The sequence below is a fragment of the Dromaius novaehollandiae genome, chromosome 18 (assembly GCF_036370855.1).
Source record: "Dromaius novaehollandiae isolate bDroNov1 chromosome 18, bDroNov1.hap1, whole genome shotgun sequence".
Taxonomy (NCBI): Eukaryota; Metazoa; Chordata; class Aves; order Casuariiformes; family Dromaiidae; genus Dromaius; species Dromaius novaehollandiae.
The window spans coordinates 8,715,016-8,742,937 of NC_088115.1; the positions used below are offsets into that span (position 1 = coordinate 8,715,016).

Here is a 27,922-nt window from a genome sequence, read left to right on the forward strand (position 1 = left end):
CTGCCAGGGACTTTCCCCTGATTAATCTCTCCAGCCCACAGCAGGTTACTGTGCCCAGGGAGGAGGAGACACACTCATTCCAGTATGTCCTCCTGTCCGGGAGGGCAGGGAACCCCTCGTGTCCCTTTCCCCCAGTTCAAAGGGATGGTACCTCGTGCGCAGCAGGGAAGCAGGGCCAGGCAAGCCTAGAAAACAAACAACCAAACACACATTCACTCTGCGGCCAAGAGCAAAAAAACCATGTCTCCAGCCAGGGGCATTCACCTCAGCAGCATGGGAGGAGAGATCGGTGGGGCTCTGGAAGCAGATTTTAGCCAGACATCCCTTTAGCTGGGGAAATCACATTGCAGTTCATGTAAGCAACGGGAGAGGTGCTGAGTACCAGTGGGACCCAGCTACCAATGATCTGGCCATGCTGGAGGCTGGGTGGACTATGGAAATTTGTCAAGTTCTGGCCTTTAATCTGGTTCCTCCTGAAGCCTCTGGCAAAACTCCCACCAATTTCAATAGCCACCGGCTCTTCTATTCCTTCCCAATGTATTATATTTTCCATTTGTCCCCACCAACTTTCCCAGCTGGTCAGGGAAGAAAGGCAGAAAACCTTTTCTTCTGACATATTCTCCAAGCTGTTGAGTAGGAGAGAGACTTGAAGGACAACTTTTCAAGAGCAAAGATTTGTTTTTGGTGAGGGCTCCCTCTCGGACCAGCCTTCCCCCTCCCCGGTGCGGAGAGGCAGCCGGGCCGAGGAACTCACCTTGCAGCAGGTGCAGAACTTCCAGCAGAGCAACAGCAGCAGCCCCAGGAGCAGGATCAGGAAAATAAGCAGCGGGATGAGCCACAGAAAGCTTCCCGGAGGGCACTCTGCAACCGACAGCAATGCACCCGCCGTGATTTAGGGGCATCAAAAACCCTGTGCTGTGTGTGCAGGGAGCAAAAGGAGGGAAGGAGGAGGCACAGACAGATGGGAGAGGCTGGACCACACCTCTTTTAGGGACAGAGCAACCAAGTTCGGCCTAGGAATTTCTCTCTCAGTGCTCACAGAGAAAAACACTGCCCATGGAGAGGTCTCCTCCCACCTCTCTGCTCACACTCGTTCATCCCAAGGGGCTATTCTGCATCTTGCATCTTTCCCTGCTGGTGCTGGCAGTGAAAAGGCACTGATTCCCGAAAGTCCTGATCTCTGAGGGCACTATCCACCTCCTGGCATTCATATGAGCTCCAAGCGTAACCCGGCACACGGCAAAGGGGGGAGAAGAGCTGCTGTGTGCACAGATCACAGCTAACCCAGGCTCCAGGCTGCGTCTCCCCTCCTGCTGACTCCCTGCTCACCTTTCTTCTTCTGCACCTGGACGGTGGTGTTGGGGAAGACGCTGGGATCTCCCTCCAGGGTGTAGTGGTACGTGCAGTCGTCCTCCTCGTCCTGGAACGAGCAGTGCTCCTTGGCCTCCTCTGCAGGTGGAAAGACAGGGCACGATTGCCGGGCTGCAAGGGGACCCAGACCGGGAACCCAGCACTGCATGTGTGAAACAAGTACACAAGCACACACACAACACTGAGGCACATCGCACACGACCGCACAGAGCTCCGAGTCTCCTGGTACCTTTCTTCAGCTCTTCCACCATCTGGACCTGGAGGTGGCAGGTGCTGCAGTTCCCTTTCACCTTGCCTGTTCCCCAGGCCTGGCACTGAACACAGTCCCGGATGCTCTCGCACACAGCCTGGAAACCCTGCGTGCAGACACAAGGTGGGACCATTAGGAGCCAGGCCGCGGGGCAGCCAGGGAGAGCATCTCCAGAAGGCAGCAATGCCATGTCCCCATCCTGGTGACGGGGCAAGGAGAGAAGGGGCTAACAGAAAGCAAGCAGCTAACACAGACAGGGGATTTATAACCCGGGAGACAGACAGCCACGACTGCATTTCTTGCAGCCAGGTAAGGCTTTCCGCATTTATGGGACGAGGTGAGCGTGGCTCCGGAGAAGTGAACGAAAAGCCTGCTCAGCCTGGGGGCAGGCGGCTCCTTGTCTGCCTCAGAGGTGTCGGGAAGGGACTTAGAGCAGGTCTGTACCTGCCGCCCAGCGCCGCTGGCCCGAGGACACGAGGACAGGCGGGGGCCGAGCAGAGGTAAGTGCAGATCTCTTTAGTCATCTGCCTCAGAGGCACCAATCCCCCCCCGCACGCCCACCCCCAGCCGCAAGCAGCTGGAGCAGCTCTCCGTCGGAGGGGTGATGGGACGAGGGGGTGGAACTGGGGACCTGAATTCATGTCTGAATTTTGGCGGCTGACTCCCACTCCTCCCAAATCCAAAAGCACACACAGGAGAGGGAGTCCGCGCATCAGCCCGCACAGCACGGACCCAGCGGATCAAGGTGTTTGGATCGGAGACACTGAACCCTCACAATCCCTCCAAAATCTCTTACACTGACACACCGTATTTGGGTGGTGCCTAGATTTTCTACAAAGGTTTTTGGTGGCCTTTCTAAAATATGACCAGGTCACCTTTGTCCTCTCCCATCATGAGATTAGCATGTGTTTGTCAATGGGGAAACTGAGGCACTGGGCCATGGGGGGACTTTTTCCAATCTCATGGCAAGTCAGAAAGAGAAGCCAGGAGCCAAGGCTCAAACCTCTGCTCTGATTGCGAGATACAGTCCCTTCACAAATCTGCAGGTAAACACAAATATACCTTAAACAATCATATGGCTTTCATGCTGCTGGTGAACTGGAGGGCAAAGGAAGCCCAGGGCTGCAGAGCGGCTCCAGCGCAGAGCCCTTCCTGGTCACCAAAGCAGGATTTTGCTCCTGTTTGAGATGTGCGTTCATCTTTGCTTTGTTTTGCTCCCTCCCGAGGTTCTACATGTGAGAGGAGTGATAAAACCAGAGGGACCCTGGGACTGAGCCTTACCAGGGAGTAGCTGATTTCGCAGGTGGAGCTGGTGTACAGGGAAGCCGTGTCACAGATGCACCTGCCACATTCACACCTTCCATGGTTATTGCAAATGCCCTGGAGGAGAAAAGGTGACAGTCAGTGCCTGAGAGCAACCACAGACACCCAAGGATGCGGGGAACGAGCATGGTGCCGGCTGCCAGCAGCCCTGAATCTCGGACTCTGGGGCAGTCTGCTACAGTCCCAGCTGGGGTAGTCTTCCCAAACGCAGTGCAAAGCAGCCCCCCAGCCAAGGCTGGCCTCGGGGTCAGGACTTACCCCTCTGCTGTCAACGCAGGTGTCGCTGCTTGTGGGACATTCGCAGCCGGGGCCCTCCCAGCCGCTCTCACACACACACGCGCCCTTGGAGCAACGGCCACGATCTGCAACGAAGAAGAATCACCTAAGGACCCCCCGACCCTGTGCTGCTCCCCCAGCCCTGTCCGTGGGCCACCTCAGTTCTCCCAGTCTCAGGGGGTTGCAAAGGGCTGCCCTGAAGCCAGGACTCAAACCGATTCCAGTGCTTTCTCCCTGTATCCCACTTCCCCAAGCATGGAGTCCCCACAGCCCATTGCCAGCTGTGCAGGGGGACACTGCCAGTCCATGCCAGCTCCGCACTGAGGGACACTCTGACCTGCCAGCACCTGGGACAGGAGAGGGACCACGGCAATGTGTTGCAGACAGGCCCGTGGCATGGAGCTGCACCCTCCCCAGAGCACCCCCCAGCAGGGACACCCACCATCTACCTGCCGATGCCACAAACCTGTCACCATCACACCTCTCCAGCAGCCACCTCAGATGCCTTGATGCCAACCCAGAGATAGCTGCCAGCATGAGGACTGCTCTCCGGGTGCCTGCAGGGACCCGCGTTCCCTCTCCCCCAGCCCTGGCAGTGCCTGGCGGGGAGATGCGGTGGGGACCGGGACCGGGAGGCGGCGGGTGCCTGCTCTCACCGTTGCAGAGGAAGCCCGAGGTGCGTGGGCACTGCAGGGCATCGTACTGGCAGAATTCGCCGTCGAAGCGCGGGGTCAGGTCTTCGGAGTAGCACTGGCACTTGCCACAGAGGCACTCGCCGCGGCCAGAGCACGGCTCCACGTCCCCAGGGCGGATGCAGGCCTCGTTGTTGAGGGACGAGGCTGTGGAGCAGTGGCACGCGTCCCCTCGCCTGATGAGGGGGAGGAGATGCTGAGAGAGGCAGGAGCGGGGCACAAGGCAGCAGGCTCCTGGCCTGATGCCTGCGCACGGGCAGGATGTCCTCCGTGCGGGTATGGGTTACTCTGGGTGCCCAGAGACAGCAGGAACTGACAGAGGGGTGCAGAGCTAGGCAAGGTCCTTACCAGCCTGCGTGGCAGATGCACTGGCCACAAGCAAAGTCCCCATTGAAGTTGCACTTGGGTGAGCCAAGCTCTTGTTGCTGTAAGTGAGGAGAGAGGAGACGTTGCCAGCTCCCCCGTGGGCTCGGCAACCACCGTGCCACCTCGGGAGTCAGGGAGGCAGAGCCAAGGGAAAGGCGGTACGCATGAGACAGAGCTCTGCAGTCGGACAACACGTGCAGTCCTTCGCAGGCTGCACGAAGGTCTCCTTGGCCAGGCTGCGACTCTGCTCTGCAGGCAGCTGGGAACAATCAACTCATTGCACTTGTGAGCGAGCCTTTCCAAGGCGACACCTGGCAGATCTGCCTGCCACATCATGGGCAGATGCAATTCTCACTCCAGCACCCTCAGAGCACGATGAAGGCCAGCAGCCCAGCACCGCAAGCGTGCCACTGACCACGCTTACTTGGACATTCACAGCAGCAAGACCCACAACTCAAATCCTCCTGCTTTAAAAGCACCGAGGCTCTGACACTGAACCAGAGGCTGTCAGCAAGGAGCTGAGTGGGACCTGCACACGCCGGCCACGGCATACCCGCTCCCAGCCAGACAGGAAAAGCGCTGGGCTTCTCTGCAACGCACAGCCCCCCATACCTGTTCGCAGGGACACACGTCACAGATGACAGAGGCTTCGACTTTGAGGCTGTCACTCAAGGACGTGGGTTTCACCTTGATAACTCCTTGCCGGTCTTTCTCGGGAAGGCTGCAGACGTGTTGCCCGCCTACATACTCGAGCGCCTTCACTCGCATGTTGAACTTGCCCTGGCAAGGAAGGGACACGCGGGTGAGCTAGCTCTGCCCAAAGAGCCGGCTGGCTGTAGCTCTGCGTGACCGACCCTGTCACCAGCAAGTGAACACCTGGGAAGGAGAGACACGGCACAGGCAGACAAGAGCCTCGCTGTGCCTTCCTCCCCCTGCCCCTCCAAAACTGCAGCAGAGCTCTGCGTGTTGCACACACCTCCCTTGCAGGGCAGCCTGGGGACTTACCACTTTGCCCCGGGTGATATGGAAGGAGCCTGACTCTGTCTTTTCATACATGGTGGAGGTGAACTCTGTCTTCATGGCTTTGGGAACAAAGTCAGCCCGGATGTCCATCTTGGAGCGGATGCGCTACGTGGGCAGGAGGTAATCACTGCACTGATTTTCAGCCGTACCCTGGCAGCCACCCCACGGCCTGCCCCGGGGGAGGCACGTACTGCCTCCTCTCCGCTTTCCTCGGCGGGAGGCTCCCACCCACCATCTGCCCTGGGAGCGAGACCGAGGCCCCAGAGAGCACCGTTACCTCAAAGGCTGTGCGAAGCAGCTCCACAATGTTGGAAGAGTCCTCCTGGAGCACCCCGATCTCGGAGATGGGGAAGTACTTGTGTAGCTTCTGCACAGAGAGAGGAGCACAGAGAGTGGCAAGTGCTGAGCACCTATGTTGTCCACCAATGCTGAGGGGTGCCCTGGGTGCCCAGTTGCGAGGTCCCCTACACTTGAGCTTGGAGGGATTAGAGCAACCTTTTCATATTCTCTATCTGCTCTAGCCTGGAAGGAGCCGGGGTGAGCAGGATTAGACACCAAAGCAGGCCCGGGGCCACCAGAGAATGACCAGGGCTCCTCTGCTTCCTCATAGCTAAGCTGCAGGCAGAGGAAGGGTCCTGAAAGAAAGTAAGCCCATATGGCTCCCATACCACCAGGCTCTCCTCACCTCATAGTAGCTGTAGGAATGGTTTGTGACAGCAAAGATGGGGATAATGTTGTGCTGTCCCAACAGGCGCACCAGGGTTGGCACTGAAGGATAGTCCTGCTTGGTGTCATATCTGTAAGTGCCATCATGATCCAGGTGACACTGCTCATCATTCCTCCTCAGAATCCCTGCCAGGACGTTGGTGCCATCAGCTTCATAGTGAAAGGCAGATTCAGTGGAAAACACAAGCAGGTGAGTGCTGTCCTTCCTCCAGCCAATCTTATCCTGCAGCCGGGGAGGAGGAGAAGGGACCTTTATCTCTGTGTCCAGCAAAACACCGCACAGAACTTGCACCCATTGGCAGACCAGCACTGGCAGGACTGGGGTCTTTGGAAAAACCAAGGGGCAAGGCATCACCTCCATTTGGCAGCAGATGCAATCAGCTACATGTGGTCTGGGGAATCCAAGCCAGCAGGTCCCTGCTCCCACCATCTATGACCCAGGGCATATGACATCTACCTGGTTGGACAGTGCCAGGTACATATGCATAGAGCAGACAAGCCCTTGCTTTTCTGGACACGTTTGGGGCTGTGCTCATGCATTTTTATGTCCTCCTCAGCCAACTGGACAAGCCCAAGTGGGCAGTTTTCCAAGGAGTGGAATTTCACCACGGCAGGCACAAAGAGGGACAGTACAGAGGCAAGAGCACACAGGGTGCCCAACAATTAGCTCTTGTGCTGGGGATCAAATACCAGAGGGAGAAACACGCCTGGTCTGAGATCTAGGAGGAACTGGGAATGCAGAACAACTCCAGCAGCAAGCTGGAGAGTCAAGAACTGACTGTGGCTGAACCTGAAATCTGGGCTCATTAACTGTATCATCAGCTGCCCAATGTGCTGCTTCTCTCTTCCACTCATTACTATATTGGTATCGTTCCACTTATTACCCAGAATCAAGCAGACTTGTCCTCTAACCCCCCCACCCCCAACACACACACACACATGCACAGCTCCTTCTTCCCTGGCCACCGTCACCTTGCAGACAGCTGTCTGCAGGATGGCATCAAAGCCTCCTTCTGGGGCATCCAGGTTCCCAGAGATGCGTTCTTTCCTGAGCTCCTTGCTGAAGGAGTCAATGTCGCTGGTCAGGCGGATGACGTTCTTGAAGGAGAAGGGGGAATCAGCATTGTTCCAGGGCTCACGCAGCCTAGAAGAGGAAAGGAGAGCAGGGCTTTTGCATGGGATGCTCCTTCAACCCAAGCAGAGCACTGCTTGTCCATGAACAGCTCCTAGCACAGCACTGCACGTGCAAAAGGTTGGGTCTGCCTCTCTTGGGGTACCTAAGCCAGCTGGCCACCCACCCCAAGCTCCCTTGATCCTAGAAGAGAAAAGGTGGGAGATCATTCTTGGAAAGATTGATCAAGGAAAGACATGAAGTTGAGATGACCAATCAGTGGCCCTGAGAGGGGGAAGAGGAGCGGTAGAAGGGATAAGGGCAGAGATGGAGGTGAAGGAATGATGTGCAATCTGTTGTGACACGCAGCTGCAGGAGGACACTGCTGATATCGGTATTGTGTTACAGCAAGCCTTGAGTGCAGAGCAAGGAGGCCAGAAAGCAGAGATTTGCAATGAAGACAGTGAGAGCTGGACAGAAGCTCTTGCACTGCAGACAGAGAAGACCAGGAGATAACTAAAAGGTACCTGAGGTACCTGCCCTCCCCACTCTGCTCCCAGCCCATCCCCATGCCACCATCAGCCTCACTCACTTCTCAGGTCTCATGTCTGTCTGAGGGGATGAGACTTTGTCCACAAACTTGCCAAATCCAATGGTGTAATTGCTGGTCAGGGCTTGCAGGAACGTCGCTGGGAGGAGGGGAAAGGAGGGAGGAATAGACATGTGAACTAAGAAACATCTGCAAGATTGCTGCTCCAGGGAAAGACTCCCTTTCTTGGCTACCTTCTTGGCTCATCAAGTTTAGACAAGACTTCCAAACTGTCAGCTTTTAAGCTTTTTGGGGTTGGGCTTGGCTTTTTGTGTGGAAACCTACACCACCTAGCCTTTGGTGGTTTCTCGCCAAGACTGGTGCGTCTCCTATAGCACAAATCACCTCTATGGACTCAAGATGCCAAAGCTACTGCACAGAACAGCTCTGCAGGGCACCAGCACCCATACTTGGCTGAATAGGAGACAGGACACATGATGAGCCCTGCAAGACCAGCGGCCATAACCCATGTTGGGAGAGACCTGCACAAAGCAGCAATAATAAGACGCTTAATTAAAACAGGCACCTTTTTGCCCTTTGCCAGTTGCATACCTTTCTCTGGTGCTGGCAAAAATTCACAACCCCAGGCAAGAGAGAGTCACCTGCCTTCATAAGTGCAGGGTCTGGCTACCCTCCCTTCTCCCAGCCCTGGTCTCACCTAGCTTTTGGCCCATGCTTTTGAGGTTGTCCAGATCATCAGACATAGAGTAGGAGAAGTCCATGAGGATGTAGAGATCCACAGGGCTCTCGAGGGGCTGGAAGACAGCCATGTCAAAGTTCATCTCCTCCCCAGCTCGCAGCCGCATGAACATGCTCTGGGGGGACACCTCGGTCCTCCTCTGGGACTTGCTGATGGTGATATTCTGTGAAGAAAAAGCGTTGTGAAGTGGATGGACTCCATCTCCTGTGCATAGGCAATGCGGAGGTGGCAAGGAGCAGGGGAATACTTGGGAAATGGAAAGCCAGGGATGACTGCACACCCTTCCTTCAAGTACAGCTGGAGACCAGCTGCTGAGCCAGCCTCCCCCATGTCCAATCTGCCCAGCTGGCAACCTCCACCTCCTCCAGACCTTGGCATTTTGCACACATCTGTTTCATCTGAAAAGTCACCCCAGCTACAGTGACTAGGGCTGGTTGTGAACACGTCCCCCCAGCTGGCAAAGGGAGAACATTTGTTTTGAGTAGGGCCTACATAAAAAGCAGTGTGTGGTTTGTATTTTCCCTGCGCAAGAGCCTAGGGGAGGATGAAGGACTCGAAGGATGTAGGAAAGAGTAGGACTCTCTGGAAGAAGTGGAACAACGAATCTCTACCTAGCACCTACCTGCAGAGTCCTCATCTCGCCTCTCATGTACACAATACTGGCCTCCTCGCAGCCGTATCGCAGCAAGTTCTCCCGCAAGTCGCAGCGAGGCTCTTTGAAACTCTGCAGCAACAGGGGAAGAACGTTACGAGCACGGAAAACAGCAAATCTCCACAAAAAGAAACCACACCACTCGTCAGAAAGCTGAGTCCTCTTCCCAGACGGTTAGATCTGGTGAGCCTTTGCAAGCAGGAGAGCAGCAGACAGACAGGGATGAACCTAGTGCAGAACAGCCAAGGCCGCCTCGGGCACCAGGGAAATGCTACAACCGGTGAGTCACTGGGTCTTCTGGGGCAAGACTCTCCCTCCCTGCTGGGCACACACCTTCCCCCAGGAGTTCCAGATTTGTCAAGCAGGCATTTTCTGATAAATCCCTGTATTTCTGGAAGTTTGCCCTGGACTCCCCTTCCTCTCCATTTGCCAGCATAGGCTGCTTGAGCCAAAGGAAATCCATGTTTTAAGAGCTTTTGGTCTTGTAGAGAGAAGCTCAAGTCAGCAGCTGACTCTGCACTCCAGCTCTTCTCCTGGATCTCAGCTGGAGCGGTGGGATCTCTCTGTTCGCAGGGTGTGAAATCAGCCTGGAAGCAGTCCCACGCTCCCCTGTAAGCTCTCACCTCATCCGTGCAGAAGGAGCAGTCCTTGTCCACGTGGACACACTCAGTGCAGCTCTTGGCCCGGGACGACACGCATCGGTTGTCTAGGGGGAAAGCAGAAGCATGAGGAACGCGGGAATCAGGTGAGTTTTGGAAGGGCACAAGAAGGGCAGATCCTGTTCCTGTGGAAGTTGGTGGGAATTTTTCATGGCTGTTTAGTGGCAGATGGCTGCAAAACAGCAGCTGGGTACATGGGAGAGGTGTCCCAGCTGCCAGGGAGCTAACAGATGAGAGAAGGCACACGGCAGATCTAATAGGGACTTATTCATATGAAGACCTTGATCTTCTGGAGCCAAGGAGGGGTTTGTACAGCCCCAGAGGGAGTGAGCGGAGATCACGGACAGACATACGAGGCCGCACTCACTTTTGATCCTCTGGCAGAGGCCTGTGGCGCAGAGCAGGGACAGGAGGAGCAGCCCAGCACACACCCTTGGCAGCACGTCCATCCTCTTCCTCCTGAAACACATCCATCAGCAACATATCAGCTAGCTCCAGCCACGGCCAGGGCTGCCGAGCCACCGGTCTCCCGCGGGAGCCGGAACCGGCACAGGAGCACAGGCTGCTCCCCGGCAGAGCCCAGCGCCATCGTCACGCATGAGCGACAAGCAGGTCGAGACCTTCATTTTCCTGGTAGCTTAAAGCGAAGCAGAGAAGAAAAACAAGGCGACTGTCTACATCTCGCCCCAAAAGCAAAACAGACCCCTCCCTTTGGCGATTTCCTATTGCACTAAGAATTTCCAGGATGGTCGAAGCAACAATAAATAGAGGGTGAGGCCTTGGGAAGTGCCCGACGAGAAGCTCTGGGCTGCCTGGAGCTGCTGAATGAGCCTGTGGTTCGAGAGTCCATCGCTCTTCTCCTCCGCTTCACTGGAGGTGGCAGAACCCCTTGCAGGGAGCCAGAGGCAAAGTCCTAAATAGAGGGACCCATTTTCCCTGCAGCCACACTTCCACCCACGATTTATTATCTGGCCATCAGAAAACTCTCAGTGTTGCCCCAATCTCTGCGTTTGGACCTGGTAAACAGGAGAGACAAACCAGAACGTGAGTTCTGCGGCTACCTGGCTGAGGGGGGGGGGCTCGGGCTCCTGCACCACAGCAGGGAAATTGGAATATTCAAGGCAAAATATCTGGTCTAAAGACAATTTAAAAGCATCTCTTTTATGGAAAATACAAGTGTAAAATATAAGACACATAGATTCTCCAATAGCTTCTTACTCTGTTCGCCCTGGTGCTTCCAACCATTGCCCTACAAGCCATCGACCCCGTCATATTTAATGGGGTAATTTCCCACACGCAGGCATGGCTGCCCATCCGCACTGCTAGGCTGTGGGGAATGCCGATGTTTTGCACAAAAAGTGTGCAAACAATCACCTCCCTATTTCCAAATTTCCTCTGGAAGGGAAAATTTCAGTTTCGCACTGGAAAAACTGCAGCACTTCGGTTGGATTTTCACGACAACGAAACAAAGCTGTTCAGCTGCACAGGTCAGGATCAGCTCCGGACCGTGTGAAACCACCCCAGCCCTTCCCAAACACGCACACGTGCTCCAGCATTCCCTGCTTCGTCCCATCCACCCTCTGCCTCCACCTTGGCCCAGCCCTCAAACCTGCTCCAGACAGGGCGGACACGTGGTGGCAGGCAGCACCTTTGGGCAGGAAGGGAAAAGCGCTTCGGAGATGGAGGAGAAAGGGGGAAGCCTCCCCAAAATGGTTTGATTCCCACTCGGTATTTGGGTTCGGTTGCTGGGGAGCAGAACCGGGGAGTTTCAGAAACCTTTGTGCCAGCAGCATCTCACCTCCTCGCCCGGAGGCTTTTGGGGCAGATGCAGGAAAGCCCCCATCCCACCCAGCTGGGTCGGGACGCTCCACCCCTACAGGCTCACCCATCCCCAGGGATTTCAGGCCTGGCATGGTTTTAGCCAGCGCCAAGCAGTGCCGGAGCCTGGGCCAGGCCCACGCCGCGGAGGGCAGAGACACAGCAGCCTTTCGTTGCGTTCAGCCCCACAAAACACCCGACGCCTCAGAGCCTCCGGGCTTGCCAGGGCTCCGGCTGTCCCTGAGGAATTCCCCTGGCCTTGCTCCTCCTTCCCTTCAAGGAAAAGCGCCCGGGACGGGGAGGGGAGGCAGGGCAGACTCACCCTGCAGAACCACATCCATCCTCTGCTCCTGAAGCCGGAAAGTCAGAGACCTTCCCGAGCCTCGTACGGACCCACCTGGAAGCACCAGCTCTGCTTGGGAGCAGGACGCAACCAGACACAGGCAGCAGCGTGCCGGAGGGCACAAACTGCCCGGGGAGATACAGAGCCCCAAACCCATCGGCCTGGCGCCTGAGCACGCGAGCACGGCGCTCAGCGTGGGCTGGGGAAACGGGAGGTGTTCGAGCCTGCAGCTCGCCCCAGGCACAACTTGCAGAGCCCGAACGCGGCATCGGAGCAGCCCGGGGGTGCCAGCCCAGGGTGCCAAGGCGCCCCTGCACAGACTGCAGCCTTGCCCCCTCTGTGGGGGATTGCCAGACCCCCCCATCACCCTTCCTTGCCCAAGCATTGGGCTCCTTACTCTTCTCCTCAGCCTCATCTTGCCAAACCACCCTTCCAGGCTCCCCCACAAGCCGGTGCAGACCATGGAGGATGCATGGCCAGCAGCAGGGGCTGTGTTGGCTGGCTCTGCTCCCAGGACCACAAGCACAGCTCAAGCCACAACCCAACTTTTGACTGCCCCAAGCCAGCCTAGGAGAAGGGGAGGATAAGTAGGAACGTGTTTCACAAGGAGCCCTCGCAGTCCTCTGCCGATGGCCAAGTCTGCAGAGGAATCCCTGGGGAGCGACAACCCCAAGTGCCGGTACAGGCTGGGGCCCAGCCTTCTGGAGACCAGCTCTGCAGAGAAGGACCTGGAGGTCCTGGTGGACATCAAGCTGAGCATGAGCCAGCAATGTGCCCACATAGCAAAGAAGGCCAATGGTATCCTGGGATGCATCAAGATGACTGTTGCTAGCAGGTTGAGGGAGGTGATCCTTCACCTCTACTCAGCCCTGGTGATGCCACATCTGGAGTGTGGTGTCCAGTTCTGGGCTCCCCAGTACAGGAGAGACATGAACATACTGGACACATCCAGTGAAGGACCACAGAAATGATTAAGGGACTGGTGCATTTCTCACATGAGGAGGGGCAGAGATATCTGGGGCTGTTTAGCCTAGAGAAGAGAAGGCTCAGGGGGATCTTATCCATGTTTATAAATATCTGAAGAGAGGCTGCAAAGAGGACAGGGCCAGACTCTTCTCAGTGGTGCCTAGTGACAAGCCAAGAGGCAACAGGCGCAACCTGAAACAGAGGAAATCCCACTTGGATACACAAAATCACTTCTTCATTGTGAGGGTGGTTGAACACGGGAACAGGCTGCCCAGAGAGGTTGTGGAGTCTCCTTCCTTGGAAATACTCAAAACCCAGCCAGACACGGTCCTGGGCAACCTGCCCTAGCTGACCCTGGTGGAGCAGGGCGTGGTTGGGCCAGGTGATCTCCAGAGGTCCCTGCCCACCCCCACCACTCCGTGACTCTGTAAGCCTCTCTGCTCACCAGGACTCTCATGGGCTGTTCTCCACCACTCTTTCTTCCTCCCCAAACAGCTCCAACCTTCAGAAAATTTTGGCCACTCCAGAAATGCCTTGTCCAAGCTCCCAGGGGAGCATTAGACTCCTGCAGCTCCCGCACCTCCCCTCCGTGCTTGGAGGGCAGGGACTGCATTAGGACCACGTGTGATGGAGCCGACACCATGGGCACCAGGCACCAACATATTGCTAAATGGGAAGGGTCTGCAAGAGATGACACCGCACCGAAGCAAAACGCCCTCTGTGCTGATCTCCAGCCAAAGCCCAGCCTGGAGGGGCCAGGAGAGCGGCCGCCGGCCCACGCGTGCCTGTTAAACCACGGCGCTTGCCACTCGCTCGGGGGAGCCCTGGGCCGCAGCTCTGCGGCAGCCGCGCGGGCTGAGCTGCAAGCGCGTGGCCCAGCACCGTGATCCATGATCTCTCCCCCCGGGCTGCTCCCCCCGCGGCCCGCGCAGAGGCACAGACCTCGCAGGTGCCACGCGCCGAAACTTAAAAATTAGCAAGATGGATCCCCACAGCAACATCAAACATTTGGCCCAGAATTGAGACGGAGCACAGCGGGGAATCTGCAGCCTCAGAGCCGAAGGGGGACCCGCGGGGACGTCCCGGCTGGGCAGGGGACAGGCGACACCCCCGTCCCAGCATCAGGCTCTCCGGCGCCGGGACGGCGTGAGAGACACCCCCCCAGCCCGCCGCCGCGCTCCGCAATCGCTGCTGAATATAAAGCCGGATTCAGCCTCGTTTCTCTGCCCTCCAGGCCGGCAAAATGGTGAACTGCCGAGAGCCCGCAGAGAAGCCGGGATCCTGCTGCGCCGCTGCCCGAATTCCTGCACAGCCGCTGCATCGAGGTCCCTCCCAGCGCCCTCCTGGACCCCTTCCCGGTGCATCCTCCCTTCCTCTGACCCGACAACTCGTGTCTTCCCTTCCTCCCCTCCGTGTGCAATCGTTCTTCCCCTCTCCCGCACCTAATTCACACGGACCCGGCCGGGCGCACGCTCGCCTTTATTCCCTGTATTTCAGATTCACTAGCTGAAAAACACAAAGTTATGTTTGCAGCTCAGCAAAACCGGTCCTTCTGAACCCAGTTCACATTTGGACCTTTTCTCTCCGGGTTCAACCCTCCTCCTCTGCTCCGAGCAATTCCTGCGCTTCGTGGCGGTTGTGCCCAGTGCCCCGTTTTGCAAAATGGCCTTTGTGTTTTTAACGGGCCAGACCCACCTGCAGCTCTGAAGGCTTCAGGCTGCTTTGAATATGAAGTCCAACAGTTTCCTCGACGCGAGCTCCAACGCACAAGCGACTTTCCCCAGGAAGCGGAGCGGACGGAGGGAGAAAAGCAACCCTTTTTAATCTGTAACAAATTGTCCCCTAAAGCCACAGCACAATCGAGACCTGCTCCCGGCGGCCTCCGCTCGGCTGTATCACGGCTGCTGGGTATCCCCTATACATGCACTACGGGCACAGTCCCCCCTCACCCTGTTTTGCTAGACAAAGCAACTGCAAAAAAAAAGAAAAAAAAAATCCTGCACAGCTCTGCAAAACAAAACTGTTCAACCACAAGCGCTGCTGTTCCCGACCGGCAGAAAGGCATGAGAAAGCATGCAACAGCTCAGACGAGAGAGAAGAGAAGGGGAAAAAGCCCTCGCCCAGCCGAGCCCACCTCGCCCCGCGCCCTGCTGCCCGTCCGCCGAGGACCCCGCGCCTCCCCGAGCCCCCGAGCTCATCAACAGAGCGACGTTACAGCGAGCTCCACACCGCACAGACGAATTAATTCCACAAACCTCATTAGCGCTGGGGCTGACTCAGTGTCCAAATCCTCTGCAACAAGCCAAATAACAGTCACCCACACGACCAGCCAAGAAATTCTTCCGAAGGCAAAGAGGGAATTCGCTGCTTCGCTGCCACTAGCTGATTTCCAGGCTCGGCCTTTCCTTTCCTTTTTTTTTTTTTTTTTTCCCCACTCCTCTCTATTTTCTGTCCCCTTGCTCTCTTTGCCGGTTAAATGTCAACCCCGGAGCCGCCGGGGAGGGCCGGCAGCCTGCGGGCTGACATACCTCCGCGGCGATTCCCGCACCCGCCGGTCGAATATCGCCTTTGCTCCGACCTCCCCGCGCCGTCGCAGCCTCGGCTGGGGGAGCGGAGGTGGGGATAAGCGACCCGCGAGCTCCCTGCCCAGGTGAGGAAGAGCTTTATCGCCGCCGGGGAGGAAGGAGGGGTGCCCGTGACTCAGGGCTGGCATTCCCGCGCACACCTGTACGGGCAGGAGCAGCCCGCGGCCGCCCAGCAGCCTCCCGCCCGCCCTCTCCAGCACCAGCCCACAGGAAAAGGGCTGGGACGGGAGCCAGCCGCGCTCGGGAGCCGCGGAAGAGGCCGGGTGCACGGCGGCAAGCGCTCGGCGCTGCACGGAGCCTGGCCACCATCCGCACCGAGCGAGCTCTCCGGCTTCCCCCAGCCCCCCTTGCCAGGGGCTTTTCCCCTGTTTCCCAATCTCCCAGCGAGAGATGCCGTCATTCCCAGGGCCCAGGCAGCTCCTGCAGCAATAAACGGGACCCATCCGCGCTCACTCCTGCGGCAGGGCGAGGAGCAGGGTCCAGGGACACCAAGAAGGCGACTGCAGATTGCAATCAGCCTTTATTTTTTGTCTTTCTTGGATGTTTCCCTTCCTCCTTTTTGGAGATTAAAAAATAACCTAGCAGGGCCATTGCAGCCTCTTTATTGTTCACGGGGCATCGCGGCGGCAGGGGGGCTGGCTCGCCCTCCGACAGCAGTGACCGAGCATCGATCCCACGACAGCGAGGAGCAGGATCGCTTTCGCTACAAGAAATAGGAAGCTTGTTTACTCATATTTACTCAGATCAAGCCCAGGGAAAAAAATAGGATGTGCCCATGGTATTAAAAATCACAGCCACCGGGAGACATGCAAGGGGTGAGGGCATCTGGAGATTGTGCTGGCAGTTTAAGTCTGGTCCTTCCTAGTTTCCAAATGCTTGATTTGGCAACTTCAGCCTTATCCTTGCCCTTTTGGAGATGCCATTTCTTGTATTTGAACAAAAATTCTGAAAATTAAGGATTTCGTTTTGAAACCACAAAGCGCATTTACTGCCACGGGCAGCGTCAGAGCCGGGACGCGAGGGTCCCTGCAGCTGGAGCTGCGGAAGCGGCAGCTCAGTCCCTGCCGAGGGGCTGCAGGCAGACCAACCCGCTCGGCCTTGGGAAGCCACAGACGCAGCAGATGCCGCGAGACGCTGCAGATGGAGGAAAGTCAGGGCTTCGGGCCCGAGGTCAGAAGGGACCATGCGTTGGTGCTTGAGGACTTGCCTGCTCACCCCCCCAGTTTCTTCTGGTCCCATCCACCACCAGTGCCCAGCTCCTGCCAGTCCCAGCCTACCTCGCCTCGCTGCCGTTCTCCCTCTGCACTGCAGTAAGCAGTGCTGCCGGGTACCAAATCTGAAAAAGGCAATATATTTCTTGTTGTTTGTAGCCCGACTTAACTAAAAAGTATTTTAGTGATGGTTCCCTGACAGGAGCCCTGGACCCACCATGGAGCCCAAACACCAGAAGAGCTCAGGAGCAGCTGGCTTGCACTGCAGTCTCCAGCATCTGCTGTGTCCAGAGGTCCTCCTTCCTCATCCGAGACAGAGGATGCTTATCTTGTCTCCTGCAAAGCAGCTCTGGTCCCACCTCCGCATACACTCTCTGGTTCCTAAACACACAGAGCTCTCAGGTGCCTTCCAGCAGCCCCGAGGCTGCCCGCTTTCCTCCAGACTGCTCCTCACCTTGGGCTACTGCTGCTGGTCCAGGCGCTCCTCACTCCCTCTTGACCACTGGTCAATGCGCTGGGCTCTAGTTCACCCACAGCCAAGGTCTCCTCATCCTGAAGCAGCCTTGATTTGCTGCCCAACCCTAAGAGATAAGGAAAAGGGAGCAGTCAGAGGAGAATTTCTTCTTTGAAGCCCTGCCACTGGAAGGGAGGCTCTAGGGGGAATGGAAACTGAGTGATGAGAACTGATAATATTCACCTGCTGCCTTATCCTTCACCCCACTTTCATTTAGGGAGAGCCAAGAGCAGGGGAGAGACCATCTCCCTGCCCTTCACTGCCCGCAGCTCGGATGAGCCGGGCAGGATCAGCCCCGCTCAGCACCTCCCGGGGCAAAGGGAACGCGTTACTGTGGGCAAACTCACGCTGCCGCTGCCAGAAGAGCTGGACAGGATGATGCTCACTCAGTACCATGCTTTGAAAAATACCCTCCAGTCGCTAAAGGATCTCCAAGCACACGGAGCGTGAGATTTCCCAGAGGCCTGTAACCAGGCTCCATTTAAGACCACATTTTCAAGACTTCACAATTTTTTAAAAAGGTACATTTCTAATGTCTAGACAATCCCACCGCTAAATTTTAAGGTGTTACTCCAAAGCAGAGAGGAACTTGCAATGCTCAGTAGATGCTCATAACACGTCTTCACTTTGTCTTCTTCCACAAAAATTGGGTTTTTTTTTTTTTTTTAAGTTCTTTTTAATGCAACTCCTCCAAACTATTTCTGCCAGCGCATTATTCTACCTGATCAGTTCAAGCGCTGTCACAGCTTGATACCTTTTGTTCACTGCCTGCTGGATCAGGCTTTTACTGCACAAATCTGCAGTTTTACACAGCTGAAAACAGGGACTTCAAATAGGAAGAATCAGCAAATTTCGCTGCAGACCTCTCTACCGGAGCTCCCAGCCGCATTCGGGATGGACCTCACACTTAAAAATCACTAGTTTTTTGCTGTGATAATGCAGCCAAGAGATTTTTGCCCTAGGGGCAAAAACAAGTCATTCTATAGCTCACTCAATAATCGCTTTCTGTGCCGAGACTGCCAGTCCGGGTGCCAATTACTGGTAATTACAAGTGATTTTAGGGTTCGTTCTTTCCCTCTTTTTTAATGCCATGCCAGCTTGTTCAGACTCTTTCTTCTTTAGGTCCTGCTACTGCGGTGCACCCAAATACACAGTTTTGGGCCTTTTCCTAGATCACTGTTGAGCAGCTACATCCAAGATCATACTGCTGAAACACTTTCCCTTTAGGAATTTTGTAACAGTACACACCATTAAAAGAGTAATTTTTAAAGAGGTATTTTTCATCATTAGCGTTCTACTGTACACTGCATTGGCAATATCCTTCGAATACTATCTGGCATAAATTTAAGGAATGCTAATAATGTATTATTAATATACATTAATGTGCATATCTGTAATTTATTACACTAGATTACGCTTAATATAATTACCCAGGTAATTAAAAGCAAGGCAAAAGGTTGAGGAAAAAAGAGCACTGGAGGATTTCATCCCAAAGACTGAATTAACTGTGTGTGCCCGTGGCTTTGCAGTGGATGTCCTCCCCAAATGCTTCCACAGAGGAAAATCTCTTTGCTGGGCATCGCTGGTGCTCAGCTCCCTCTGCGGCGGGCAGGCAGCGAGAGAGAAATTTTAGCAGAGGATCCAGGAGGAAACTTTGGTGCACAGCAATCTGAACCTCCACCCAGAAAGAGAGGACCCAGCAAACGGGACAGCGGCGAGACCGAAAGCACCGTCACCTCGCGCTCGAGACGCGCCGAGACAGCCCACCTCTCCTCCCTGATCGCGTTGGCTCTGCGCAGGGTGCGAAGACGCGGCTGAGCCGGGGAGAGTCCTGCGAGGAGCCAGCTCAGCAGACGGGGAGCACAGGGGGGCTGACACCTTCCCCGATGCTCTGCAAACACCACGAGAGGCTGCACAGAGGAGGTGGGGTAAAAGCAGCCGTAACGTCACCCCTTTTATCACTGCACCAGAAAACAGGCCCCTGACTTGTTTTCTTCCCAACGCTGGATTGTACGAACAGGGAGGAGGACGGACAGACAGACAGACGCCTGCTACGTGAAAAGGCAAAGCCTTTCCGCGTGCAACCCTGGTGCTTTGCCGTTTACTGGCAACCGAAAGCAGCATCAGCCCAGCCCCAGCCAGAGAGGTCCGACAAACAGTGAAGCGTGGCAGCCCCCGGGGCCGGCGGCTCTCGCCTGGAACGAAAGGAAGGAAGTTGGACATAAACGCGAGGAGGAACAGCGATACCCAGCGTGGCCGAGAGACGCAGTTATCCTGTGAAAATGATGCATGAAGTGCCAGTAGGAATTCCCACCCATGGGAAAGGGAGACACTGGTGGCCCTCCACAAGCCTTGCTTCTCAACAGCAATTTATTTATTTTAGAGAGCCTTATAGAGCCCTGTTGAAAAGCGCATTTCTTTCTCGGGAAGCAGTGAATCTTCCCTGGATTCACATTGTTTTTCAGGAATGAGAAGCCCATGGTCCTGTGATAACTTCCGGGCACATTGCAGAGACCATATTTTCAAGGGGTTTGGCAGAAAGCTACCACCACTTTTTTCTCCCCTCAATGATGAGGAGCTGGAAAGGAGTTAGTACAGGCGTTGGCTGGCTGAACACCTGCTGAAGCGATCACCTCCAAGCTATGAGGAGCCGATTTTATCATCAGTGAAGCCTTGGCATGGCCCAAAGCCTTGGCATGAAAGGTGTTTTTTTTTTTTTTTTTTGGTCTCTACATAACTCTCGCAGCACTGCTGCTGCGCATAAAGCAGATGGTGCAGCAGCAGTCCAACTAACCTGTGACTTCGAGTGCTCCCGTTTCAGAGTTCGAGGTGGGCTGGCAAAGGCTGCCCTTCCCCACGTGCTCCCTCCGTTACGTGGCACCACACGAGACACAACGTAAAAGCAAATCCTGAACGCAGGATCCCTCCCCACAACAGCATCAAAAGACAGAGCTCTGAACGACAACAAGCAAATAGGGAAGCAAAACACCACCTCAGGGCAAGGAGGAGAGAAACAACTTCATAGGAGAGGTTAAAGCAGAACAAAGTTTGCCAAGTATGACTTACTTATGGCAGCTCTCCTCCCATCACCACCGAGCAGCCTGGCCTGGGAGACAAGAGACATTCGAGCATGGAGTTTGGGGTAAGACAAACCTGCTCAAGCTGGGAAACACCCACGACTTAAGAAGAAGGTGAGCAGGTAGAAGAGCAGTGGTTTTCAAGGAGCATTAACCTGTAATAAGGAATAATGAAAAAATGGGACCAGTTGTATTCTCTCCTGTGCAATGGGTCTCCCCTTGGGAGCAGCGGTGAGAACGAGTATCTACAGCTCTTCGGAGGCAGGAGCACGGCCCCAGCAATTGCTAGCACAGCAGTACAAAAAAAACCTTTGAGCGAAGGTCGGTAGTTTGCATTAGTGCAGCTCAGAAACAGCTCACAATCACCAGCGGCTATTTAAAACACTTACCTGCATAAGACGCCCCAGCAGAACGGCCGGTCTCCCTCCGGCCCTTCCGAGCTCAGCAGTGGTCACACAGCCCTTCAACGTACGATCACACATGATCGTGAACATACAGATTTGTAAGCCGCAAACGGGTCAAACCTCCAGTTTTAGGGCTTCAAGCAGTGGTTGTCATGGGCCAGAAAGGAATCCTTTTCCCTCAGCACATCCCTCTTGCATGCCTTAAGTCCCCTTCCCGTTTCTCTGCTATCACCAGCTGGCCATAGCCAAGTGCAAGCTGTATGGGCTTGTTCTCAAAGGTAGTGAAGAGATTTTTTTTCCTGGAACAGTAGTTTCCAAACTGTGTATCCATGCATTACTTCTGATAATACTGCACGAGATAAAGAACTGCAAACTATTTTAGGAGATGCAAGTTTGTTGTACAGTGGTTGGCATCTCCATTTCAGATTTTTGGGGAAGAAGGGGGAAAAGGGCCATGCACATTTCAAGTTAGTTTTCTCCACTGCAGATGACAAACGCTCAGTCACAGGAGATCACCTACAGAAGTCTGCTAGATAACTCCTGAAGTTCAGCCCTTTGCTTCAGGAGCTGTAAAACTGCTCCTTCAGGTGTCCCACTGCCACCTCAGCTCAGCATGCTTGGAGGACTCAGAGCTAGTTTTATGTTCTGCCTTCAGATTTTGGGCAAAGTTTCCCTTATCCCTCTATGTAACATCACCAAGCTCTGCTGACCAGCAGCTTTGTTACTCCAGGATTCCCAGACATTGCCATTCCCCGCCCGCTTCAGCAAAGCAGGAGCTAAACGAGCAAAGAAATCCAGAGGTTTGGAATGATTATGGATTCTGCAAAACAAGAAGGAAGAGGGAGCATGGAAAGAGGAAGGGTGGGGTGCCAGGATGTGTGATACGAATAAGATACTTCCATTTAAACAATGTTCAGTAGCTTCTGTATTTAAATGATTCATCCCCCAGAGCACTTCAGCATTTGCACTGTGTTAAGTGCCAAGAAACAGGCTGGAGCCCAGCTTCATAGTCACAGCAGCTGATAGGACTTTTTCCATCGAGTTCTTCTTTTCATCCTGCAAACTTATTCCTTTTGTTCATGTTTGGCTGTATTCTGGTACCAGCTTTCCAAAAAGGTAAATAAGGTCACATGCACTTCCCTTTGCTACTTCTCTCTCCCTGATAGAGTAAGGCATATAACGATACAAGCGATAACGTGCTTCGCTAGTTGTATAAATAATATTTCCTTGTAAACGAGTTAATTAACCAGGCACATTTATTTCAGGTTTGAATCAAGACTTTCATTGCATTATCAGTAGATTCAGTCACTCACTTGCCTGGAATATAGCCTTTCCAAATTACCAACAGAATTGAGAAACCGAGCAGACGCAAAAGTCAGAAAGGAGTTTCACATCGTGATAGCGTGAACAGCCTAGAAAAGACCACCCTGCAAGGTCTTCTGGCTGCCAGGAGACAGCGATCACTTCTGATTTGACCTTACAAGGACTTACTTACAAGACAAGGTGGCAAAAGATGGTCAGCTCTTACGAAAGGCAATCTTTTCCATCATGTATTACATCGATGTTTAGGGCTAATCCATAACTTTGGTTAAGTTCAGGTTGTTTCATCAGACTCCCACTTTCAGTGTTTCCCACCAATTACAGTTAAAGATAAGGAAGGGGAAGGGGATGCACAAGACCGGCTGGTACCTCTGGTACTAACCTGTGTTTCTCTGTACTGGCACACATTTCAGTGAGATTGAATCTCACTCAGCCTCCAACACCCATTCACAGCATACACATTAAGGATATAAATCAGAGGGGTGTTTGTTTTTCTGGAAGCCAAGACACTCCTCCCACCCGTATTCACAGGATTAGACAATTGCAGTGACCATTCCAGTGCTACAGCTGCCTCCGCTGCGGAAGAGTCACAAGAGCCCAAAGTCTCTCATGAATCTACAGTCCGGAAGGCAGAAGCTGCAGCAGCCAGCGCCTGCCTCACTGCAGTTTGCCTTGTACCTTCATCCACATGTTGCTCAGCACAACTTTAAAATAGATGTTTATACCACACAAGTTTTAAAATTTGTACAAGTTGCTCTAGAGAGAAGAGAAAGTAATTTTACAAGGCTGTAAAACTACGTAATGGTTTGCACTTCCCACCACCAGTAAATTGCTAGCCTTTGAAAGAAGACCTTGAAAAGTCTGCAAACCCTGTTCCTCAAGGCAAGGGAAACAAACTCTTAAGTGTAAGGTGGAATTGTCATCCTCTACAGAGCATGTTGCAGAACCAAAAACAGCAGATACCCCTCAGCCAAGGGAGATGTTACCCATCTCCATATGATGATGATGGAGTTACGGCATCTGTTACAAGTTTGTGGGAATCAAGTCAGCAGCCTTACATAGAGTTACTTTGGTAGGTAAACAGAAAAGATACTTCTATCTTGCTGCTTTCATGCCCTTAATTTTCATTACTTTAAGAAGAATTCCACCAGCTCCCCAATTTCCCATGCCTACAGTCTCATCTGCTCCCTGGATACACATTCTTGGATACACAGCTCATTTTTAAAGCTAAAGCTTAACATGTTTTAAGATTCTTTGAAAGCAGGAAAACAACTCTTCATTTCCTTCATCTCCATATTTACAAGTTTGAGATCAAACAGGGTTGTAAAAACACAACACTGAATTCTAAGAGACTTACCTTTTTGCTGACTTAATGACCTTCTCTACCCCTGCTTACAGATTAGAAAAAACAGGCTATGTAGGAATTTAGCTCAAAACTGGAGACAGTAAAACTACTGAATCTGAAAAATCACAGTCTAATGAAAAATTAAAGACTGTGGTTCAAGCATCTTAAGTGACCATGGGGGGGGGGGGGGGGGGGGAAATCCAGCTTTGCAGCTATTCCTCTAAACAAATAAAGCTGTTCAAGTTATTTCTCCCACCCACCTCAAAATTGTGAGCAAACCACTTTACCACTGGCTACTGAGCTCCTTTTTAAGGGACTGCCCTCTGTAGATGAAGAGGACTGTATGAAGTATCTTAGTGCTATTACCAGAAGCTAACTATGGAAGAAATTTAAGATGCTGGAACAGTTTTGAAATAAATAGCATTAAGAACAACTGAGTTAACTGTTTTAGAACCCACTCTAAAACAAAAGGAAAGAAGCATTTCCAATGAAAATCAGGTTAATGCCCCAAATTTTTGCAAAGAGCTTGAGATTAAGAAAAAAAATAAGTCTACGGGGGGGGGGGGGGGGGGGAACATTATGCTACTGCCACTCCCGTTAAAAGATTCCTCTAGCAATATCTGTAACCCAAAAAGCAACAATCTGATACTGATTGTCCTCAGCCAAAATGAGAAATGCAAAGAGACAAATCACACTAGACTTTTTTTAAAGACTTGTCCATTTTTATAATAATTTTTTGCAACACAGGTAAGAAGATTTATACAATAAAATATTCAAATGAAAATATTTTTTCACAACAGTGGAGCAAGCAGTAACTGCTATGTGTGCACTTCATGGTACTTCACTATCTGCTACAGAGACAGGCGACATCAGTCAAGATCACCTATCCTTTCCTCTGATTGCCTGCTGCCCAGTCCCATTCCATGCCAACAGAAGATTTCGCTGCACAGATCTTCGCAAATGAGTTCACAAATTAGACCTCTACAGCTTACTGCCTCTGCATAGAAATTGCCATCCCTGCGAGATGCTAACAAGACCTATTTCAGCGTAGTTTCCTCAGTATTTCAGCTATTTAACACATGATCACTAAGACTTACACAGATATGCACACAGGTACAGATGTCAGTACTATAACAAAGAATGAGTCCACATTCATAGATGTAGATTGCTTCTCAAATCTCTGCTACACATTTGCACAAGGACACTGACCAACTGTCTCTGCTTTAGTTCCCTTCAGTCTTAGTGCATGTGAGGGAGTACATATCACAAGCAGCAGCCTCTGAGGAGGACCTGGAATATGCAAGAACACTGACATTCCCTCACTGCCTGCTTTAAAAAAAATAAAGAAGAAAAAGAAAAGGAAAACAGACTTGCAAGTAGGGTAAGAACCTTCAAATCTGAAGAATGCAGCCATTTAATAAGCTAACTTTTACAAGGTGACTTCCCATACCACCTTCCTCCAGCACAGCACAGACAGACTGTGGTTCTTCCCGCAGCAAGAAAAGACAGCGGCATTTTTGGCAGAGGTCCGTTCCTGTGGGCACACAGCTGGCATGCCTGCTCCTGCCCCCATGCTTTCCAACGGGAACTGTGGTCTGTTTAAAAGTCTTGTCATCTTTACCAAAGGTGAAAGCTAGCCCTCCCTTTCAAGAGCAATGCCTTCAATGACAATTCAGTCTAAAAATCCAACCCCAGCGCACTCGTCACTGCTTTGCCTTTTTCACAATGGTGCCAACAGCAGAGATGACTGTAGTTTTGGATCCACTCGCGCTGGTTGTCACTGTGACAACACCTGGCAGCGTTGCAGTCGTGGTAAGGATGGTGGGCTGAGCTATCGTTGTTACAGGGATGGCCGAGTCCCACTTGCTCTTCCTCTTCTGTGCATCTGTGCATTGATTAGACGAAGCAAACAAGGATTAGCACTGCTAAACATCACTGATCCTTTAATAACACCTCTTCTTGTCATCTCTTAACATACCACTGATTGACTAGACAACTCTCCCTTGCATTAGTTTCAGCCTATGCTGTCAATAAATGCTGAGGAGAAAAGACAACTAGAGGTGCTTTATACTTCTAGAGTCAAAGTAGAACTCCAGACCTGAACTCCAGCCAAATGGGACAGGTTCACTCCCTGCCCCAAAGCAAGTTTAGTTTTAACAGAGCACATGTATCTCAGTTGCTTAGGTATGTGCACAGAGCACTCTCTCAGAGTTTTCTCCTCTCCCCCCAGTTTAAGAAGGCAGACTGTAGGCAGGGGAATGATTTTAACAGCCTTCCCAGTTGTCCGAGAGATGTATTGGTCCCAAGAGGACACCACAACATAGGCATCTGCAGATTTCTCGATCCACTAACAGACATCTCCACTGTCCAAGCTGTCCCTAGGCCTTTATTCCAGAAGGACCCCCATGGGACATGGGCACTAGTGGAAAGCTAGTCTATTAACTCCTGGAAGAAACATTTTTCTTGTATTATATATGCAATCAATAAGCAGCTTTTAGAGTTTCCAGGAAGGACTAATCCCAGCATTACTACAGCTTAATAGGTATAGTCAAAACAAGTCTTTACCTCCCACAGTGGTACTGGCTGTTGTGGTTGTTGTAGAGGCAGCACTTGTTGTTGTCCCCTTTTTAGTGCCAGTCACAAATTCAATCTGGGAAGGAAGAGGCACCCAAGAGAAAGGGGTGAAGAAGGAAAAAAATGTTAATATACATAGGGAGAAAAGATGTAGATTAAAAAAGCCTAAGATTTTGGATTTAAAGACTAGCTTTAGTGTCATGTGAGACTCTGGCCTCTGAGCTGATGGTCATATAGGAAGAAAGACGTCCTCAGGCCAAAGTAACTTGAAATCACGATCATTCAGGGTTCTTGTGTCTGAGTTCCTAACTCGGATACCATAAAAATGTGTTTAACTAGTATAAGGACTTGATGCAATTTTTGGAAAATAAGGACAGGTCCTGGTCATTAAAAAGTACCTATATGCTTGCATGCTTCTTCAAGAAAAAAGAATAAAAACTTCTAACACAAGTCCCTACTTGCATGATTTACTGCAACTGCATCATAACAGGAAACCTAGCAACAAGAGTTACAACAACATGCAATCTCATATTTTCAAAATTGCAGATACAGGGAAGAAAGATGTAATCAGATACCTGAGTTACTGTGCGCAAAAAAAGCCCCACAGAACAAGTAGCAAGATGTAGCATGCACTAGAAGTAAAAAATACCTCCAAATACTACTACTAAAGGAGCCTTCTGCTAGATTAGACAGCCATCTCTAACATTCAACAGTTTTCTAATACCAGTCACTAACTTAAAGGCAACATCACTGAAGCAGAGGAATAAAATCTTCCAAAGCACATTTGTATTCTTAGCAGGGGGTACAGAAACACACACATTTCATAACAAGCCAAGCCACTCCCACGTTAAGGAACAGAAGTCACATATTGGCTCTCCCTGAGATTTAATGAGGAAATTAAGCTGTATTAGGCTATGCAACCAGGCAAAACGTCAAAGATTTAAAAAGCCATTGTTTATACAGTATCTTGCCCTGTATCTGGCTTACTGAACACCATTTTGGGTGCTCCAGTTTAAAAATGCTGATAAAACAGGAGGGAAACCAGTGGAATAAATGGCCTACAGAAATGGACCTATAAGGAAAGCTTAGCTTGATCTGTCCAGCTTAGAAAAAACATGCAGGAAGAAAGGACAGAACTGAAGTAAAAAAAAGTATTAGCACAGAGGAGAGATCATAAGAAACAAAGCAACAAAGTGAAATTCAGCACAGAAATCAGAAATGCATCTCAGTCCCATAGCTTTTGGCTTGCTACCTTTGTGCGCTCCTTCTTGGCCTTCTCCAATTTGTCCATTTCAATCTTCTGCGCTTTAGCTGAGAAAAATCAGATATCACAAGTGCTAGAATCAGTACTTACTCCCATCCTGAACAATCAAAAATAATTTCAAACTGTGTATAGAGAGTTAAATTGCTAAGAAATTACCTTCTTTTTAAGCAAAGCATTACTGCACTAAATTAATGATTGAAAAGATGAAGAAATTAAAGCAGTAGTTTAAATGAAAGGACTTTCCAGACTGATGAAGCATCAATAAAATTCAGGCACATCCAACCAGAACGAAGCAGTGCAAAAGCAGCATGTGATGACTTTTCTTTTATAAAGACAGTAAAGACTCCAGTGCATTTCAGTAACAAAAAAATAGAAAGAGCTAAGCTAAGATAAAAAAAAATTCCTGGAATTACCTAGTGCCTCATAATATGAATCCTCTGACCAGCCATGAGGATCAAACATGTCCTAAAAGGAGAAAAAAAGTCACATCAAGGCTATATCTACATACACACAGAACCTAGTTTAAAGGTGTTGTGTGTATTTCTGTTCACAGATGATATTCATTACTGATTTCTTCATGCAACCCAGTGACAAAGATCACATCAGACCTTTTGAAAGACCATGTTCTGTTGTGAATGGAGAAACATTTTTGAAACCAAAAGGACTCTAGGATAAGATACATATTTCTCTGTTGCTCAGCTTCTATCATCTTCTCAGTTTCAGGTATATCCACATTTTTCAGCAGAGTGTGAATTCAGAGTCC

General features: G+C 52.0%; 2 protein-coding genes across 7 annotated transcripts in view; both read right to left on the reverse strand.

Moving 5' to 3' along the window:
- ITGB4 (integrin subunit beta 4) overlaps window positions 1-15,654 on the reverse strand; it is a 34,122-nt gene extending 18,468 nt beyond the window's left edge. Inside the window, exons 1-20 of one of the 5 annotated variants that reach the window (XM_026098964.2) lie at window positions 15,121-15,532; window positions 14,561-14,639; window positions 10,106-10,197; window positions 9,703-9,785; window positions 9,050-9,151; window positions 8,386-8,590; window positions 7,731-7,827; window positions 7,000-7,171; window positions 5,987-6,250; window positions 5,579-5,668; window positions 5,284-5,406; window positions 4,891-5,058; window positions 4,261-4,337; window positions 3,877-4,088; window positions 3,203-3,306; window positions 2,903-3,001; window positions 1,601-1,727; window positions 1,330-1,449; window positions 755-861; window positions 152-185 (exon numbers count right to left, since the gene is read on the reverse strand). In XM_026098964.2, the coding sequence (XP_025954749.2) occupies window positions 152-185; window positions 755-861; window positions 1,330-1,449; window positions 1,601-1,727; window positions 2,903-3,001; window positions 3,203-3,306; window positions 3,877-4,088; window positions 4,261-4,337; window positions 4,891-5,058; window positions 5,284-5,406; window positions 5,579-5,668; window positions 5,987-6,250; window positions 7,000-7,171; window positions 7,731-7,827; window positions 8,386-8,590; window positions 9,050-9,151; window positions 9,703-9,785; window positions 10,106-10,187 (2,266 nt within the window). In that variant the 5' untranslated portion in view covers window positions 10,188-10,197; window positions 14,561-14,639; window positions 15,121-15,532. Of the gene's footprint in view, window positions 1-151; window positions 186-754; window positions 862-1,329; window positions 1,450-1,600; window positions 1,728-2,902; window positions 3,002-3,202; window positions 3,307-3,876; window positions 4,089-4,260; window positions 4,338-4,890; window positions 5,059-5,283; window positions 5,407-5,578; window positions 5,669-5,986; window positions 6,251-6,999; window positions 7,172-7,730; window positions 7,828-8,385; window positions 8,591-9,049; window positions 9,152-9,702; window positions 9,786-10,105; window positions 10,198-14,560; window positions 14,640-15,120 lie in introns of all 5 variants that reach the window. The other 4 variants (XM_026098963.2, XM_026098961.2, XM_026098962.2 and 1 more) reach the window with 4 other exon arrangements.
- Window positions 15,655-24,130: 8,476 nt separating this feature from the next.
- The window catches only part of SAP30BP (SAP30 binding protein), a 31,485-nt gene continuing 27,693 nt past the window's right edge, over window positions 24,131-27,922 (reverse strand). For both annotated transcript variants that reach the window (XM_026099105.2, XM_026099104.2), the window contains 4 exons: window positions 27,573-27,624; window positions 27,148-27,206; window positions 25,887-25,971; window positions 24,131-25,206 (listed from right to left, as the gene is read on the reverse strand). In XM_026099105.2, the coding sequence (XP_025954890.1) occupies window positions 25,025-25,206; window positions 25,887-25,971; window positions 27,148-27,206; window positions 27,573-27,624 (378 nt within the window). In that variant the 3' untranslated portion in view covers window positions 24,131-25,024. The remainder of the gene's footprint in view (window positions 25,207-25,886; window positions 25,972-27,147; window positions 27,207-27,572; window positions 27,625-27,922) is intronic.